Source organism: Kogia breviceps, chromosome 20 (assembly GCF_026419965.1).
Source record: "Kogia breviceps isolate mKogBre1 chromosome 20, mKogBre1 haplotype 1, whole genome shotgun sequence".
NCBI classification, from domain to species: Eukaryota; Metazoa; Chordata; class Mammalia; order Artiodactyla; family Physeteridae; genus Kogia; species Kogia breviceps.
The window spans coordinates 16,229,795-16,249,696 of record NC_081329.1 but is presented as its reverse complement, the minus strand read 5'-3'; the positions used below and the strand labels follow the sequence as shown (position 1 = coordinate 16,249,696).

Sequence of the window (19,902 nt, the reverse complement as noted above, 5' to 3'; positions counted from 1 at the left end):
CCCTGAATTTAAACAACATATAAGGTATATTTACCTAGAATGTGTTTCTATTTCTCCATATAAAGTCATTCAGACTCAGGAACATGCACTTCCTTTTCAAATTGAGTCTGCAGAGTAGTAGGCAGTTAAAATGTCTAAGCAAAAGCTGTCTGTCATGATGAGACTAAGATGTTATTAAAAATAAATATTATTACTCTTATTTCCTCAAGTTCAAAGTACCTATCAAACTCTGAAATACCTGGTCTTTATTTACTGACTTTCTCCTGTTTCCTGGCTCTGACATGGCAAAGTACACCATGACCCTAAGTAGAAGTTAAAGTAAGCTAAATTACATGTTGTAAAATCTACGTTCAAAATCATTTTCCTTTCTATAAAAGCGCTATTTGTCATCTAATACAAAAGCTGCTTCTTACATTCCTGCGGGAAGAGAAACAGTCTTTCCTGTCCCTTCTCATTTTCCCCTCGTCCACAAAAGAGTCGTTGTCTCCATCCACATGTCCAGCCTTAACGCACCCGGCCTTTGTCTGCTGGTTCTCTCCTCTTCAAACCAACGCACGGAAGCACAGGGAATATCCTATATCCTTTTGTGACAGAATACATTTAGGCTAGGCTAGAATGGCACTGTTGGCAGTATTATTGCATTCAGATGTCGGAAGAGGCAATCTGAGTAACTGGTTTGCACTCACACTGGAATCTCTAGAACTGCAAACGTTACTGTCTTCATACAGCATGCACCCACAGTTTTGCCTTCTTTATGCATTTGTCACACACAGTACCCTTCCGTTCCAAAATTACTAAATCTAATGCTGTTCCCTTTGCCTTATATTTTTTAAGGTAGAAGATATACACATTTTCCATTTTTGTTCGAAATTTCTGTTTATTCATAAGCCCAGTGTTTGACTTTTTTTAATTACAAAAATGTTTTAAATTGTACGAACACCTACCATGAGCTCTATCCTCTTAGCAAATTTTTAACCCCACAGTACAGTTTGCTAACCACAGGCACAGTGTTGTACAGCAGATCGAGAACTTGTTCATCTTGTGTAACTGAGCAAACATTTTTCATATGAACATAGTTTCACCTTAAGAGAGAAAGGAAAACGTTTCAGTTTATTGGCAAAGTCAGTAGAGAGCAAGATTACCTTATACTAACATTAGAGTAGGAACAAAGGTGTTTGAGGAGAGGAAACACCTATGTGTTCTATGCAATGAGTTTATTATACCAATTAACAAAGTGAACCCGTGAAGACAGCAGCCAGTTCCACTTAGGTGTTGTGTCACATGTATACATTATCTAGGAATTCCCTTGTCTTTATGAAAAGGGGGGGAAAAGCTTTGATAGAAAAAGTGTGACCGTAAAGTATGAGTTGTGTTTGTATTTATATTTATTGGTACAGTAGTTTGAATTCTTACCACCCCTTTTACCAAATAGAGTGATTTCAGAGTAAGGACTGAGAATTATATATCTCTATTTTGGGAATCATAACATATAGAGCTGGCTCTCAGAAAGGATGTCAGAGTGCTTGTTTGACAGATAAGGAAAATGAAATTCTTAGAGACGATGGCGCTTCATCAGGGCCACATAGTTATTTAGCATCAAATGTGCGTGACGACCTGGCTGTCTGGTTCCCAGTCCTGTTTCTTTTCCTAAACCGGCCACTTCATATGCTTTGACAGTCTGGTTGCTTCAGTGCTGTACTGACGGCATGCAAGTAGCCTCCGAAGAAATTTCATCTAATTTGGGAAAACTTGAAAGATTTTTAAATTACTTAATCATAGTTAGAAATCAAACCCAAAGGTAACGCAGAGAAGAACTTAGAAAATTCCTTTTATCTGCTTGGTATTAGTAGATTTCTCACAGTATCTATGCTTAAGGCATGTATTTATTTGTATAACTGGACAGGAAATATAGGGGTCATGATTGATTAAAGCAGTATTACATATATATCAAAATTTAAAAATCTGAACATGTAAATTCCTTTTTAGTGAAGTGGATTTTTTAATGTTTGTATGTTTGTAAAGACATCTTCTGAGTTACGCTTAAAGAAAGAAATGCCAGTAAATTTTAAATGTTAGGAATACTTGTATTGAGGTTGGGCATATGTACACCTAGGGTGACAATGTAAGACTCATTGAAAATGTTGTTTTTGTTTTGTTAACAGGGTGAACAATTGTGTTGGATTTTCAAATTATAAATTTTTCCTCCTTTTCTTGGCTTATTCTCTGCTGTACTGCCTTTTTATTGCTGCTACAGATTTACAGTATTTTATCAAATTTTGGACCGTAAGTCATTACTTACCTTGGTGACTTTTTTTGGTATACAAAAATACATATTATAGATTTTCAGTAGTGAATTAATCCAGACACTAATTTTATAGAAGAGAGCTAATTTATATATAGTCAGTCCTCATTATTCGCAGATTCTGTGTTTGTAAATTCACCTACTTGCTAACATTTATCCGTAACCTCGGAGTCAATACTCAGCGTAGCTTTCGTGGTCATTTGCAAACGTGCCCAGAGTAAGGAAATGTGAGTCACCCATGTGCACATTTCTAGTTGAGATCAAACCAGAGCACCTGCTGCCTTCCTGTTGGAACTCACATACTGTAAATGAGTGTGCTTTTTCATTCTATTTAGTGCCACGTCTTTTGCATTTTTTGTGCTTTTTTGCTGGTGATTCCATTGTTTAAAAGGTCTTCAAGCCTAGCGCTGAAGTGCTGTCTAGTGTTTGAGCAGAAGAAGAGACTGAGATGTGCCTGACGGAGAAAATACATGTGTTTAGTGTTTAGATAAGCTTTCCTCAGACCTGAGTTATGGGGCTGGTGGCTGTGAGTTCTGTTATTTAATATGCATTAATAAGGTGTAAATTAGGTTTTATAAGCAGAAACACACAGAACAAGGTTATGTATTGATCATTTGACAAAGGTATTGTGACCAGAGGCTTACAGGACCCTAACGCTGTATCTTCCCAGGAGAAATGGTTCAGGATTCACAAATTCAGTGTTCATGGCAACTTTATAGAACAGCATCACTGCGAATAACGAGAATTGACTATATAAGAAGAATTTTTTTTCTTAGTATTGAAAAATAGAAGTATTTCTTTATGTGTAAAATGATTATTAAACTATTATAACTATAATGTCCTGAATTGTTATTAGGTGTTGTATATGCTTTAGGCAGCTCATTTGTTTTCTTCACTGTATATTTGAAGCGTAAGCAAAATGAAATTAGAACTATGTGTGTTAAATACCCAAAGATATTCCTTATGAACACCAAACAATGGTAAAAAAAAAACAGTTATCCCCTGCCAGGGTTGCTGTATTACATTCATTAAATTATCCTTTATTATGAAGGCTTTCTGAATCGCTAGATCACTGATGTGAGATTTGAACCACTTACAATACTAAAGATTTATTGAATCCTGTCATGTGCCAGTTATATTGCCAAGTGCTAGGAATCCACAGGTGAATGAACATGGCCTCGCGTTCAAGGATACTTCCAGTGTCCAGCTGGAAGAATGATCTCTAATGAATGTCTGAGAGCCTGTGGCCTCACTGCTCCTCACTCCTGTGGATGGTTTTATTTCCAAACCACAAATAAACTTGTAAAGGAATGACTGGTTTTCACTGTGAGGACTTTGCTGTCGGTGAGATCTTGCGACCTGGGTCCATCTGACAGATACTGCAGGGTAGTGAAACAGAATGTCAGAAGGGGACACGTCCTGGCCGCTCCAGTGCTTCACTAAGTGTCCCCAAGCCTTCCATTCTAGAGGGACTCCAGATCTCCTTGGACATACGAACAAGGAGCAGTCTGGTTTTGCTTTGAGGTGGCCTTTTTCGTCCCACGGGTATTGTAAGGTTTATTTTAGACGGGTGTTCTAAACTAGTGTTGATCTTTTTTGTGACGGCGTTATTTAAAGTAGCTTGAAGTATTATTGTGGATGTGTTCTTTGTGTTTGTAGTTGATGTTGTTGCTTGTAGTGATGTAAAACATCAAGGAGAAGAGTAGCTAAATGGTGCCAATTAGCCTTCCATTTTCTGGCATTATAATCAAACTGTTTAAGCATTTGCAAATCTGGAGTATGTTAACAAAACATACTGTTTTGTTAAATTAAAAAGCTATATTAAAAGTAAATGAAAAGCGATATTTTATAGCTTCTTTTATCTTGCTCCCTACTGATACAGTTTACACATGTCATAATTTTTCTATGAATTTGGTTATACAAAAGAAAATAAATATCCCAAATTTTAATATATTTTCCATATATATATACATATATATTCATGTTACAGTAAACATTTATTCGAACCTGAAGATTTATTTTTTTCCTCAAAGATTTAACATAAAGCCATATATCTTTCTCCATACCTAAATTTAAGAAAAATTTTAAGCAAAAAATCTTACTTATAAAAGTAGGGGAATACTTATCCCTTTGACAAAACGTTTTATTTTCTTCCTTTCTTTATAGAATGGCCTACCTGATACTCAAGCCAAGTTCCATATTATGTTTTTATTCTTTGCTGCAGCTATGTTTTCTGTCAGCTTGTCTTCTCTGTTTGGCTATCATTGTTGGCTAGTCAGCAAAAATAAATCTACATTAGGTGAGTATCCAATTATTGGAGTTAACAGAACTTTAAATACAAAACCACATATCCATCAGAAGTTGCCATATGATTAAATGCTAACCTGTCCTGAAGTTGTAAAATCATTCTTATTTCCCACACTGTCTTGTGGGGCAAATACAAATTCACTCATTCCATATATTTTTTGACTGTCCATTGTGTGTAAAGCATTGTGTATATACGGTGGTTAGCAAGGGTAAAATAGTCTAGTGAGGGACACAGAAAATCACTAACCAAACATAAACATACTTACAAAATGCGAAGTGCTTTGAAAGAAACAAACAGGATATTCAGGTATGAATCAAGGTCTGGGGATGGTAGAAGGGAAACTATTTAGATGGAGTGGTCAGGGAAGAGCTCACAAAAGCAAAAAGTATATTTAAACTAAGAAGTCAGTCACGGAAAGAGCCAGAACATCTCAGGCAGAGAAAACAGTGTGTTCAGAAGCCCTGCGGAGATGGGATACAGCAAAAGCAGGTCTTAGCAGGAAATGTATAGCTATAAATGCTTACATTAGAAAAGAAATACCTCAAATCAATAACTTTACACCTTAAGGAACTACAAAAAGAAGAGCAAAAAGTAAACTCAAAGCCAGAAGAAGGTGGGAAATAATAAGGATTAGACAGGACATTATGGAAACAGAATTCTAAAAAAACAGAAGATCAATGAAATCAATAATTAGTTTATTGAAAATATCAACAAGTATGACAAGCCTATAACTAGAAAGCAAAAAAGAGGACTCAAATCATGAAAATCAGAAATGAAAGTGGGAACATGACCACCAACCTTGCAGAAATAAAAAAGGAGTTTAATTATGTAACCTTGGGACTTCCCTGGTGGTGCAGTGGTTCAGAATCCGCCTGCCAATGCAGGGGACACGGGTTCAAACCCTGGTCTAGGAAGATCCCACGTGCCATGGAGCAGCTAAGCCCGCACATGGCAACGAAGACCCAACGCAGCCAAAAAAAAAAATTTTTTTTTAATTAAAAAAAAAACTAGGTAACCTAGATGTAATGGATAAATTCCTAGAAACACAATCTACCAGTGTGACTCAAGAAGAAATAAAAACCTGAATAGACTTATAATAAGTAAGGAGATTGAATCAGTAATTTAAAATCTCCCAACAAAGAAAAGCTCAGGACCGGATGGCTTCACTGATGAATTCTATCCAACACTTAAGAATTAACATCAATTATTCTCAAACTATGCCCAAAATTAGAAGAGAAAGAAACATTTCCTAAGTCATTCTCTGAGGCCAACATTGCCCTAATACCAAAGTCAGACAAAGACATCACAAGAAAAGAAAGCTATAGACCAATATTCCTTATGAATATAGATGCAGAAATTCCCAATAACATATCTGCAAGTCCAGCAGCACGTTAAATCCTACTTTGTCATGGTATATAACCTTTTATCCCAGGAATGCAAGGGTGATTCAATGTATAAAAATCAATAAATGGTAATATACCACATTAATAGAATGAAGGGGATAAAAGCACATTTTTATCTCAACTGTAACAGAAAAAGTGTTTGACAAAATACAACACCCTTTGATGATAAAAAACACTTAAGCTGGAATAGAAGGGAACTTCTACAACCTGACGAAGGACTTTATGAGAAATTCTCAGCTAATATGATACTCAGTGGTGAAAAATAAACCTTTGCCCTAAATCAATAAACCAAGGATTCCGTCTTTCACTACTGCTGTTCAGCACTGTACTGGAAATTCTAGCCAGAGAAATTAGTCAAGAAAAGAAATTAAGTCATTCATATCGCAAAGGAAGACATAAAACTATTGTTTTTGTGGATGAAATGATCTTAATATATAGAAAACCGTAAAGAATCCACAATAAAAACTATTAGATCTAATAAAATCTGCAAAGTTGTATGATCAATATGCAAAAAAATCAGTTGTATTTCTATATACTATCAATGAACCACCCCAAAGGAAATTATTGAAATTTCTATGACAATTTCAATGGCCTTTCATGCATAAATGGAAAAGCTAATCTTCAAATAAATATGGAATTTCAAGGGGCCCCAAATAGCAAAAACAATATCCACCAAAAAAAAATTGTTCTTCCTGTTTATAAAACTTGCAACAAATCTATAGTAATCAAAACAGTGTGATACTGGCTATGAGATTCCGTTATTATAATAGTCAGTGCAGATTAATTGTAGTAATAGTGAATGTTCATTTTTAGTATTCAGGTGAAATCCTATCCCAGCAAGTACTATTAGGGTGAAAATATTGGTATAATAATTTCTAAACAAAATACCTTATTTCAAAGTATATGTAGAGCAATTAAATTATTTTTCAAATGTAAATTTTTCTACTAGCTTTTAACTTCTAGAAACGTCTAGATTTAACTTGTAATGCTGAAAGGACTTCCTCTGGACAGTACGGTCCTATAATTATTAAAGTGTTTTATAAAAAGCTATATAACCTAGGTTGATAAATGTTAAGGATCTTGCAAATCACATTTTTCATAGTACCATGACTCTGCTAGTTATATTTTTCCTTTTTTAAATTATGGGCAGAAATCATTACACTTCTATGTTTATTTGCACCCCAAAACTAACATTTTAGATTTTGCATCTCGGCATTATTTAAGAAGAAAATGCAGCAGAATAGACAGAACTTTGATGACCTTGTTCAAGTTCCACTTCTGTCATTTATTTTTTGTGATATTTTGAGCAAGTCACACGGTCTCTCTGAACCTTAGCTTCCATATGCAGAGTGGGCATAACCAGCTATGACGTATGGCTCTGCGTTGGACCCTGGTTTGGACAAAGAGCTTTAAAGTACATTTTTGATCAGCTAGAAAAAAAATTATGATTGGATGAGATAAAATTTTAATGAAATTGGAAAATGGAATTTATTAACTGAAAAAAGGTTGTAGAATGTATCTTTAGTTGCACTTTGGTTAAAACAATGTACATTTGTAATTACTTTTTCTATCCATCCAGCCATCCATTTAATAAAGGTTTAGAAGATGTAAAGTTTTAATTTATTTGCTTGTTTGCGTTTTCTGATTTTCTACAATGCAGATGTGGTGCTGCAAGAATAAAAGGGTTACTTAAAAACTAAAATAGATCTAATCATATTTTATGTTTGTTTTAAAAGAATAGACAGTCTTCATTGCAGGGCTGTTGATAGGCACATAAGCAGTCACAGGAGGCCAGCCACTGGTTTTCAGAGTTGCTTCACTGAATTCATTCATTTCTAACTATAGGGGTTGCTTGATGATGTGCTCTGTACTCATGTGATTGCTCTACCATCTTTTCTAGAGGCATTTAGAAGCCCAGTATTTCGACATGGAACAGATAAGAATGGATTCAGCTTGGGTTTCAGTAAAAATATGCGACAGGTTTTTGGTGATGAGAAGAAGTACTGGTTGCTACCCATTTTTTCAAGGTACTTTGTTGTGAAATTTTTCAGGGTTTAGACTGGAAATGGAAGTAATCCAACAAAAGAACTCTGTAATTCTGCATAAAAACTCCTCTATTTTTTACAGTATTATTTTATGACTCACTATTATATCAATATGGGAATCAGTTGACTCACATCTCCATAAACATACCACATTCAAGCCAATGTCTGATATACACGTTTTGTCCGTAATATAACTATGTTCTACTCACAGAGCTCATCTTTTTTACTGCATAATTGTAAGTTTTTATTTTAATTATAGTCTAGGTGATGGCTGCTCCTTTCCAACTTGCCTTGTTAACCAGGATCCTGAACAGCCATCTACTCCTGCGGGATTGAATTCATCGTCTAAAAAGTGAGTCCATATTTTTTTTCTATTTTACTTTCAAAGAACATATTTTATCCTCTTGCGTCCTTCGATTATATGTTCCTTTGAAAAAAAATTTTAAGAACTTAAGATAATTAACTACACTGGTTTCTACCTGGAATGAGGGTGAGAGGAAAGTATGACTGGGGCGGGAGGGGTACATAGGGAGCTTCAGTCATAATTATAAAATTCTGTTATTAATCGGGGTGGTCAGTAAACAGGTGTTAACTCTCTATACATTTTTGTTAACGGAAATAAATTATGATTTTTTTTTAATGTGGTGCTTAGCAGAAAGAAACATAAGTGCAAATTAGTCCCCCTAGTGATCAGGTGAGCAGACAGGGGAAACTTTCCCTCTGACCCTCCAGGCCTTTCTTCTCGGCCGTAATGTTACAAAGAGGTCAAAAAACTTCCCTGCCTGGATCAGGCCTTTGGAGGTGAAATGGAATCCCAGACATGTGCTTGACAGTCCCATTAGCAATGGGCGGGCACCATATTCTTGGTACTCTTTATAAAGACCTCTGAGCGTGACCTGAGCCTTTTCTGTGGAGAGAGAAAGGAAGGAGTCTTGGAAATTCGTTGTCTGGAGACTTTGGCTACTGCTTTAAGTCTCTGTTGGTTCCAGTCTATCAGGCATTTGAGGAAAACCTGAAATTGGATCCTGACTTGGCTCCTAACTGCCAAAAGGCAAAACTATCTGAACGTTTCAAAATGCTCTACGTGAAGCTTTACGTTGAAACATTTTTTTACGTGTTCGAAACAGACCTTTTTTATGATGTGACCATACCTCTGATTTTTAAATGAAAGCCAATAGTGAAAGCATAACCAGAATACCAGTTACATTTTAAAGGTTTTCTTAGTTGCTGGAATGCTATGTTCACAGCACCTACGCTTACAGCCTCCCCATCTAGTTCGTGTTTCTTACTGATCACGGCGCTTTGTCCCGTGGAGCCCGATGTGACCCCAGCGCCCACCTCAAGGTGGTGATTCTGGCAGCCATTCCAAAGTCATCTTAAATTGTCATGAGATGAAACTTGTTTGCTCCCCCGCCCCATCCCTAGAGTGAGCTGTGTGCGGTGCAGACTCTACCAGTTAATGAGGAGGCCGTTCTCATGTGTGTCACAGGGACATTCAAAGGCACCAGAGTCTTACTGGGTCCTGCCTTGTGAGTTTTGGCTTAAAAATTCCACAGAGCTAAATGCTCAATTTTTTTTTTTATACCTCAGGGCAGAAAAATCTAGTTTTAATAAATTACTTAGAATGCTTTCCTGCTTTTATAAAATTTAACAGTAGTTTTCAGTAATGTTTTTTATCCTTGTTAAGAGGCTTTTGTAGTTTAAGACTATTTGGGTTTTAGAGATAGTCTCTCTCCTACTAAATGTACAGTGGGCGTTGGGAGAAATCCTAGTTCTGGCACTGTTAGCCAGCTAGGTGATCTAGAAGAGGTCAAGTAACCTCTCTGGGCTTCTCTTCCCTTTCCTTTAAATGTTGAAATTGGATTTTGACAGCTAAAGTCTCTTCTACAAAATTCTATAATTCCCCCCAATTAGCCCCTGTGAATTTTCTATGGCTAGTGCTGGTCTCCCCTGTGTACTCCAGAGTTGTGTATTTGATCGTCTACACAGTGGTCCCACTTAAACATCTAAAAGTCATTGCCAGCTGAACAAGTGCAAAGCAGGACTCTTGATTCCAAGCCATCTATACCCTCGCCCCGCCCCAAACTCGACTCTTCTTCATTCTTTCATGTATCAGTAGTCGTGACCTCCATTCTCCCAGATGCTCAGGCCAGAAACTTGGGAGTCATCCTAGATTCCTCTCTTTCAGGGACCCCGTATATACAGATGTAGATCCTGTCAGATGTCCCCTCCAAATATATCTATAACCTGGATACTTTCTTACCACCTCCAAGGCTGCTTTCCTGGTCCAAGCCATCATTTCTCACATGGATTATTTCAATACCTTCGTTACTGACCTTTCTGATTCCATGTTTGCCCTCCTCCCGCGTTTATTCTCCATTAAAATGTCAGAGTGATCCTTTTAAAGCGTAAATCATATTGTGTCACTTTTCTGCTCAGAACCCTCCACGGATTTTCCATCTTGCTCAGAATAAAAGCTAATGAATGTCCTTACCTTGCGCTGACTAATCTCTTCCCCAGCACCTCTTGATGTCAGCCCGTACCACTTTCCCAGCACTCACCATCCTCAGACACACAGATCTTGCTGGCCCTCAAATATACCAAGCATGTTCCTTACTTAGTGGCTTTGTACTTGCCAGTTCCTATTCCTAAAGGTTCTCCCTCTGGATATCTGAATGGTCTGTGCCTTTGCTTTACTTTTTGCTCGGGTGTAGCTTTACAGTAGAGGCTGCCTTTGGAAACCCTTGGACAACAGTAACCTGCCCCTCCATTCCCTTTATACTGTCTTTTACTGTCATCAGAGCTCTTCTTACCACCTGACTTACTATATATTTATTATACTGCTTCCTCAATTACAACAAAATTTCCATGAGATCAAAGACTTTACTCACTGATGTAACAGGTACTCAGTGAGTATTGTTGAATGAGTGGATCCTCGCCATTTGTTAGATTCCTGTTAGCAGTAATGAATCTCCAAGCAGTTCTTAAACCAGGACTTAGTTCGCTGTACTTGGTCTAAGGTCCCTTTCCTGAGGAATAATTAGAATTAAAGTAAAAGAGATATTTCATATGAATAGGAGACAGGCTTTTCTTTTTTAAGATTTTCCTCCCAAAATTTTAATAAGGGGCTGTTAGAGCAGCACAAAATTGAAATAGTCTCAAATTTTAGATATGAGATAATTATTAAGGAGCAAAGGCGTATCCTTTAAAAAATATCATAGTTATAGTCAACGAAAATATGTGAAATTACTCTTGGAAGAATTTTAAGTGGGTTTTTCTTTTGAACATTATTATTTCTATTTCGGTGTGTTGTAAAAAAAATACACTAATAGTTTCTGTGCCAACAAATTTTTTAATCTAAGTGAAATGTTACTTTATGTATATTTTTTAATACTATCTAATATGTCATATGTGGCATGTCTACTTAAATTTTAAGACCTAAAGTCTTTCTTTTAAACTCTTTATTTACCAAATTAGACATCAGATTTTTAAGACCTGATAATGTCAGATGTTTTCAACATTCCTGCAAGATAACATTCAAATTTGTTCTTTCAGTTTTATAGAGAAAGATAGAGAATTCTTTGTTCGAGACCAGTTAGGCCACTTTAGAAACAATAAATAGGTCAGTTTTTCTCAAACTTATCTTTCTACCATCATCTTTATGTATTTTTTCCATATTTTTTCCACTTGTAAAATTAATATTTTTCTTTAATATTTTAAAATTGCCACTTAAATTTTTTTAACCAAACTTTATATCACTGTCATAAATGAGAAATTAGTATAATTTGCCATTGAATATAACTTAAAAAAATAAAATCAATAATAAAATACTGTTAAGTTCTAACTAGGTTCCCTTACCTGCTAAAGTCTTAGGCTGAGGCCCATTCTCCATATTAAGAATGGAGATTTGCCAAAGTCAGAGATTGTCATTGTATTGTAATCAGAAGGAAGAAGAGTGAACTGAAGCGAGAACCCTTTTTTCATTGTGAGCCAGTGTGATTTAATGCCTTGTTCCTGTTTTCCCCAAATTCTCTTGTGTAACTCCTACAATGATCTTGCACCACAAGTGGGTTGAGTTCCATCCTTTGCAAAACACTCACCCTAATCCTATCAAGAGTTAACCTAATGATCATGATGATAATTATTGTTATTCAGTCCTGAAAACCATCAGTTTCCTGCAAAGCCATTGAGAGAGTCCCAGAGCCACCTTCTTACTGATTCTCAATCGTGGACAGAGAACAGCACAAACCTGGGAAAAGGTAAAGCTGGTAAGAGTACGCTTGTTTGGCTATTGCGATAACATTTTATTTTTAAAAGGTGAAAGAGGTAAAAAATTTTTCATTCTTATTACCTGTAGAATTTTTCTTGTTTTGGAGTCAGGCTACCATTGTAAATATAGAACTGCTTTCAAAGAACTGCTTGTGAAGTGCTTTGATTAATGTCTGGAAGCTGTAGAAAATCATTTTGTGAAAAATAGATTTACATTGCCTTTTTCTAGTTTAGAGAACCAAATCTTTATTACCGCATATTAAATAAAATGATAAACTCAAAATATAATTTATTTAAAAATTGGAAAAAGTGCAGTAAGCTCAGACAGAAGGTTGAAAAGTATCTACTGAAAGGGAGGGATCTCAAATTATGTATTTTTTACTCAAAAGTTTTATCCATTTCAAAATGTCGAAGTAAAGCCATTGCAGAATTGCCATAACTTTAGCTACCTGTTATTTCTTCATATCCTACTCACAGCTGTCTTGTTATTGTTGATTTTAATCTTTTGATTATTTGGGTCAGTATAGTTTATTGGCAAAAAACAAGGAAGTGTTTGAAGGCAGACAGACCTGATATCAAATCCGAATGTGGGCACCGAATCAGTGTGCGGTATTTGTTAAGTTACTTAACCTCCTTTAGACTTAGCTTCATCTTTAAAATACTACTTATTTCTCAGGGTTGTTAAGTATTAAACAAAATATGTGATCATATGTGCAGGGGTGTGTATATATTATATGTGTGGTCTCCTGAGTGCAAAACCATGCATGCTCAATTAAGGCACTTTTAGCCAGAAAATCTCCAAATTGACCTGTTTCAGTCTTCAAATGTTTCTCCTTCACGTCTATAGTCTTTTCTTCAAACCTTTCCCTAGTGCTTGCCTGACTTTGGCTTACTGCTTTAAAGTGTTTCCTGGTTTATTTGAAATCTCTTTGGGATTTAGTGAAAAACAAACGGATAGTCCTGAGTAAAAATTCTTAAGTCATTATTTAATAATATAATCAGTCACATTCTCTCTTTCTTTAAAGAGCCTTGTTCTTGAGGAATGTGTGTGCCCTCTGAAGATACCCATGATTTGAGTGTTCATAATTTGATCTGTCTCTCCACCTTCAAACATTCCATTTCATTTTTCAGTCTATGGGAGGGACCAGGTATTACCTAAACAAAATTGATGACACCTGTTTGCCTTTTGAATCCCTCAGTTTCCTTAGAGACAAAGAAGCGATGTATATTTGGGGGGTAGAAAGACAAAGAACTCTCTTTCAGAAGAGATGCATATTTCACTTTATAGTTCTACATTAATGTAGAAGTGATTTTCTGGTTTCTGTGTGCTGTTAATTTGGAGACATAGTTTAATTTTCTGTTACTGTGATAGATGAATTGAGAAATTATTTAAAGTTTAAAGGATGGTGTAAAAGAAGGAAGAGAAATATGAAAATGGTGAGATGAGAAAGGGCTCCAAGATTAGTTTGACAAGAATGAGGTAGGTAGATGAAGAATTAGAAAACAGTGATTTAAGGTAGTGTGAGAAGTGCCAGGCTCAATGTTTCTTACATTATTTTATTCACACCCCTACTTCCTCAAGTGTATATATTTAACTGTTTTTAAAGTGCTTTTTCTGTGACACCGGTTGTGGCCGACAGTACTCTGTGTGTGTGTGTGTGTGTGTGTGTGTGTGTGTGTGTGTGTGTGTGTGTGTTCTATATAACATCTTCTAAATACCCACACTACGTACAGGTCACCTTTGGAAAAACACTGGCAGGATTCATGACTGAATAAACAAGTTTCTGCCTATTTGTTCAAAAGCAACAACAAAAATTGCTAACTTATGTTCTTTCTTGAAGGTATGAGCAATCCTGCACTGACCATGGAGAATGAGAATTAACTCTTCTAACAAAATTTACTCATACTTTACGGAAGTAAGAAAAGCTTTCCCTTTATTGTTATGTTTTATATTTTTCAGCAGTTTTCTAGCTGTCTTAGGTCAAATAGTTTCCGTAAACATTTACTTTTTTAAAATATAAATTTATTTATTTTTGGCTGCGTTGGGTCTTTGTTTCTGCATGCGGACTTTCTCTAGTTGCGGCGAGAGGGGGCTCCTCTTTGTTGCGGTGCATGGGCTTCTCACTGCGGTGCGGTGGCCCCCCCCCGCCCCGTTATGGAGCAGGGGCCCCAGGGGCGTGGGCTACAGTAGTTGTGGCACGCGGGCTTGTAGTTGTGGCTCACGGGCTCTAGAACACAGGCTCAATAGTTGTGGCGCACAGGCCTAGTTGCTCCGCAGCATGTGGGATCTTCACGGACCGGGGCGCGAACCCAGGTCCCCTGCATTGGCAGGCGGATTCTCAACCACTGCACCACCAGGGAAGCCCCAACATTTACTTTTGAGTGACTCAAATAGAAGATGTCTTAGCTGACCCTTGGGATTTCATCAGTCATGCTGGAGACCTCTGGACATGGATTTAGCTTGAATGTTAGCTAGTACTTAGGTTAACTAGATAAAATATACGTTGATGAACAAAATTCATTTTTATAGTAATGCATTAAATAGCAAAGATTGATCCTAAAATATTGAACTTCACATGACAATTGTCTTGTCATTTCATAGGATCATGCAATTTTTTTTTTATTTTTTTCTTTCCTTCAGGATATCCAGTGGTCTTATTCTTGACCACCCATTAGTTGAATCTCACTGGGTCTAAATACAAGATAATTATATCTTGTTAGCACAAATCTCTGACACCCCTATTTTTGGTCACAGTAGGACCCCAGAGCATGTGTCACCCTTAAAAATACTAGGTGTTCCAAGTCATTTTCTTTAACCTGTAATTTTTTTAAACCTATAGTTCCAAATCAGTTTCCTTAAAGCAAAATCTATTTATTTATAAGGCGGCAGTTAATAAAAAGCTACAATAAGGAGCCCCTTTGGAACAAAGCCATAAACATCTTAACAAATCAAACAACTATGTGTACTGTTACAATAAACAATATGAAGAATTGGACTTGTGGTTGTCAAGGCAGAGGGGGGTGGAAGGAGAAAGGACTGGGAGTCTGGGATTAGCAGTTGCAAACTATTTATGTATAGGATAGATGAACAACAGGGTCCTACTGTATAGCACAGGGAACTATATTCAATATCCTTGATAAACCATAATGGAAAAGAATATGAAAAAGAATATATGTATAACTGAATCACTTTGCTGTACAGCAGAAATTAATACAACATTGTAAATCAACTGTACTTCAGTAAAATTTTTAAAAATTAAAAAAATATATATGAAGAATTGAACATTGAAGTTATCAAGATAACTCTCTACTTACAAAACTGTGACCTAGCAAGAGAGTAGCACCTAAAACAAAATTGTGTAGAAGTAGTTCATGGATATCTGGTTTTTATTTTACTTCGTTTTGGTTTTGATGAATGGCCATGTAATTCTGTGTGCCATTTGGCCAGTGTTTTGGTTTTAGATGACTCTATATGATGGTATAGTAGATCAGATTGATTGTAACTATGGTTAGGATAGTGGAAATTTAATGTTCTTAATTTGGTTAATTAGCAAATACAGTATAAATTTCTGGAAATCTTAAAATACAACTGATTATATAAATACGAATCATTAGCTAATACCACAAGCAAAGTATTTTAGAGAACATAGTTCTGTAAAGCATACAAAGTTTCACAGGATTTTTTTTTAGTACATTGAATTAGCTATAATTACCATTGTATGTGAGGTTATCTGTGTTAAATATTTTATAAGCTTACATAGTAACGTAACTTTGTGTGTAAATCCAGTAGATTTCCCAGTATTTTGACAAGATCAGTGTTGTGTTTGTTCATCATTATTCTCAACCCTTTGCAGTGCCAGACACATAGTATGTTCTAAATAAACAGTTGGTAAATGGGTGATAAAATAACATCATTGATGTTTAATATCTCACAGAAACTTGATTTTATTGCATTTGAATATATGACAGTAGTGGTCATAAAAACCCAATTGCAGCATGAATCAACTGTGTTGATATAAAAGAAAAAAAAAGTGTTTTCTGATGTAATGTTTTTGATTCTATTGACATACCAGTGAAAAAGTTCCTTAAAAAATTGAATTTTCCTAAGGTAGGAAAATTAGTCAAAATAGGTTTTTAAAGTTTTTCCTACTTTATACCTCAGACTTGCAATTCATTCAATACACATTTATACTGAACAATATTATCTGATATTGATACACCTAATTTGATTATGTTACTAAATGATATCTCTTCTCCTTTTTCAACTACATTAGTAAATGACCTGTGGCCTTTTTATAAAATATTTCTTGGTTCAGTATAGTTTCCACATAGTCAAAATGTGCCTAAATCCATAATAGTGCTAAAGTATAGATTAGACATAGCCTGCCCAACCTTCACTCTTATACAATAGAAACTTTAAACTGCTGTGATTCTATGCACATGGTATTTCAGAATTACTCCCCTAAGTCCCCTAACAACTGACTATTCACTTGTAAACTCCTATTGGCCTCAGGCAAATTCAGAACTAAGAACATAGAACCCTGTGGCTCAAATTGGGGCCCCAAACCAGCAGTATTGACATCACCTGGAGCTTAACAGAAATGCAGAATTGTGGACCTTACCCTAGACTTAACTGAATCAGAATCTGTATTTTCTGCCTTTTAACAAGATCCTCTTCTCTTGTATGTGTGTATTATAGTTTGACAATTGATGTAAAGGTCTGTCTATATTCAAGGACTCATCTGATGAGCCTTCTAGTATAGAAAACATTTAATTTTGAACAAGGGATGTTATTGCAACAATGAATGAGTTGGTTCGTTTTTTGTCTGCTTGTTATTTTTATAGTTACCATGAGAGTTTCACGTTTTCTCTTTCATCCCAAGGTACTCAGTGCTGTCGATGGATGGAAGAGGCTTCCCGCTGGAAGGCACCACTAGCTAAGCTGTTCCCATCCCCTCTGGCTGGATATGCAGAATGTGAATTGACCATTTCTCTCCGAGCTGTTGCTTAAAACATAACACATTTTTACTCCAGTATACAGATTGTTTCAACTAACACAAATTCCTCTTAAACATTAAAAGCAGTTATGGTTTATGAATCAAGGACAAAAATATCTTCTATCATAAAAACTGGGAATAAATTCATGGGCCAGTTTTCACCCAGATATTTGGGGAGCACAACTTAGCACATAAAAGACCCACTGATCCTCTGATTTTCTGATTCAGAAAATTGAGACTACTGAGATGTAAAAGATTTCACATAACATTATAACGATAAGCTTTATTCGTAAAACCTGTTACCTACGAGAAGGTGGAGGTAGCAGACGAGACTTGTTTACTTCCTCTGATGTGAATCTAGCCTTAGACTGCGTGAACTGTAAAAACTATGAATTCATTACAAATTTCAAATGGCCTGCAGTTGAAGATGACCATCCATTTTTTTTTTAATTTTTATTTTTTTGCCAGACTTTAATTGTAGCCTTTGTTCCCTGCTGGAAAAGAAGTGTGATCATTGAAGCTTGAGCTCAACTGGCTGGAAAATCTTTGTCAGAATTAATACATTTCTATTACATCAGAAATATATTTTTCATCTCTTAAGTCTATAATAACAATTATGAAGATTGGTTTATGATATTCTTTTGCTGGTTTAGCTTTTAAAAGTCTCTTTTTAGGTTATTTCTCCTATTGAACATAGCAAACACATTGATTTTTTTTTTTATTTATTATTTTTTTATTTTTTTGCGGTATGCTGGCCTCTCACTGCTGTGGCCTCTCCCGTTGCGGGGCACAGGCTCCGGACGCGCAGGCTCAGCGGCCACGGCTCACGGGCCCAGCCGCTCCGCGGCACGTGGGATCCTCCCGGACCGGGGCACGAACCCGCGTCCCCTGCATCGGCAGGTGGACTCTCAACCACTGCGCCACCAGGGAAGCCCAAACGTATTGATTTTTTGTTGAGTTCCTGATGGGCCAATGGATTAATCCTTCATTGATATCTATATTATTTCTTTTTCCTCTCATCAGAAGTGTGACAGCTAAACTACATAGGTCCTCAAATACCTATTAAGATTAAATTATGCAAATCATCCAACAAAAGTCATATCGTTTTGGAAATTTAGTCCAACGTGAACTGAATGGTGTGCTGTTTGGAAACTGAGTTTAAGATGAACTACAATGGTGTGTTTGTTGATGCCAAAATGTTCGGCTTCAGTAAATATACTAAGACGCTCTTGTGCCTTCTATGCACTATTAAAGTCTTATTCTTTTTTAATTTAATGGAGTGCAAGTTTTGTAAATGTTAGCAATTAGAATACGCTGTATACATTTTTTTGGTACTGATTTTGAGAATTTGAAGCAGATTACCCTTTAAGACTACACAGCTAAGGAACTGGTATTTAAACAAAGAGAAAATGGTATTAAAGTTTTCAAAATCTGAATTAGATAAATTCAACACAAAGTAGACTAGAAGACCAGAGGATAATGGAGTAACAGATCCTTGCAGTTACTCATCCTTGCTAAAAATATGAAGTTTTATATTAAATAACTTTATGAAAGAACCAGTGTCAGCCCAGTCCATTTTATAAATCATTTGAGGGAAATTCTTTGAGCAATAGGATGGTGGTCTTTTTCAGGTTTTTTTTTTTTTTTTTTTTTTTTTCGGTACGCGGGCCTCTCACTGTTGTGGCCTCTCCCGTTGCGGAGCACAGGCTCCGGACGCGCAGGCTCAGCGGCCACGGCTCACGGGCCCAGCCGCTCGGCGGCACGTGGGATCTTCCCGGACCGGGGCACGAACCCGCATCCCCTGCGTCAGCAGGCGGACTCCCAACCACTGCGCCCCCAGGGAAGCTCCAGGTTTTTTTTTTTTTAAGCTAAAAATTTTGATCTGACAATCTACTTCAAGAAAACTCAGAAGATATGATACATTCTTACTTTTATCTTAAAGCATTGTTTGGTCATCGTTTTCATTACCTGAAGTGCCAGGTTGGAACCTATAGCTACTGTTAGAAGTCTTAAGGGCAAGAGCATCACATAATGTATTAAGAGTTATATGCAGCCAGATGTTTTTCAAAGCACAGTACTAGAGCTGTTTTTACAGACAGGATTCTGTTGGGTGTCCCCTCCTGTCAAACTAGAAATTAGGGGAAAAAGAGGAATTTTTATTCTTTACCTTGCTAGAGTACTGTTAATGCCCCCCCCTTTAGCTCTTTCATGTAATTATTTAAATACATAAGTCAATACACATAGAATCAGATGAAAACATTTTTTAAAATAAAGTTTTTTTCATTAAGTTGTAATGGGTCCCTTTTTGGTTTCATACAGTGACTAATCTTTAGTGTTTTTTGTTTAGTTTTTAACTCTAACGGGTTATAATTTTTGGAGATGATGGCATATCTCATTAGATTTGCAGTATAAATTTTATCTGAGTGAACAGAGCATCAAATAGACCTACATTTTGTATATAGTTATAAAACGTACCTTAAAAACACTTTACTTTAAAAAATTTAATTGCTTAACTCAAACTTGAAGACACTTGAAGTATAAGTCCTGACAGTCCATTAAATGATAATTTTGATTTTTC

The 19,902-nt window shown here is 36.2% G+C and overlaps 1 protein-coding gene across 3 annotated transcripts in view; it reads left to right on the top strand.

The window, feature by feature from the left end:
* Positions 1-18,594, top strand: part of ZDHHC2 (zinc finger DHHC-type palmitoyltransferase 2) — a 62,975-nt gene extending 44,381 nt beyond the window's left edge. For 2 of the 3 annotated variants that reach the window (XM_059049434.2, XM_067022494.1), the window contains 7 exons: positions 2,163-2,283; positions 4,469-4,601; positions 7,914-8,040; positions 8,318-8,410; positions 12,214-12,326; positions 14,169-14,243; positions 17,211-18,594. In XM_059049434.2, coding sequence (XP_058905417.1) covers positions 2,163-2,283; positions 4,469-4,601; positions 7,914-8,040; positions 8,318-8,410; positions 12,214-12,326; positions 14,169-14,209 — 628 coding nt within the window. In that variant the 3' untranslated portion in view covers positions 14,210-14,243; positions 17,211-18,594. The remainder of the gene's footprint in view (positions 1-2,162; positions 2,284-4,468; positions 4,602-7,913; positions 8,041-8,317; positions 8,411-12,213; positions 12,327-14,168; positions 14,244-17,210) is intronic. The other variant, XM_059049435.2, reaches the window with a different exon arrangement.
* The last annotated feature ends 1,308 nt before the right edge of the window (positions 18,595-19,902 follow it).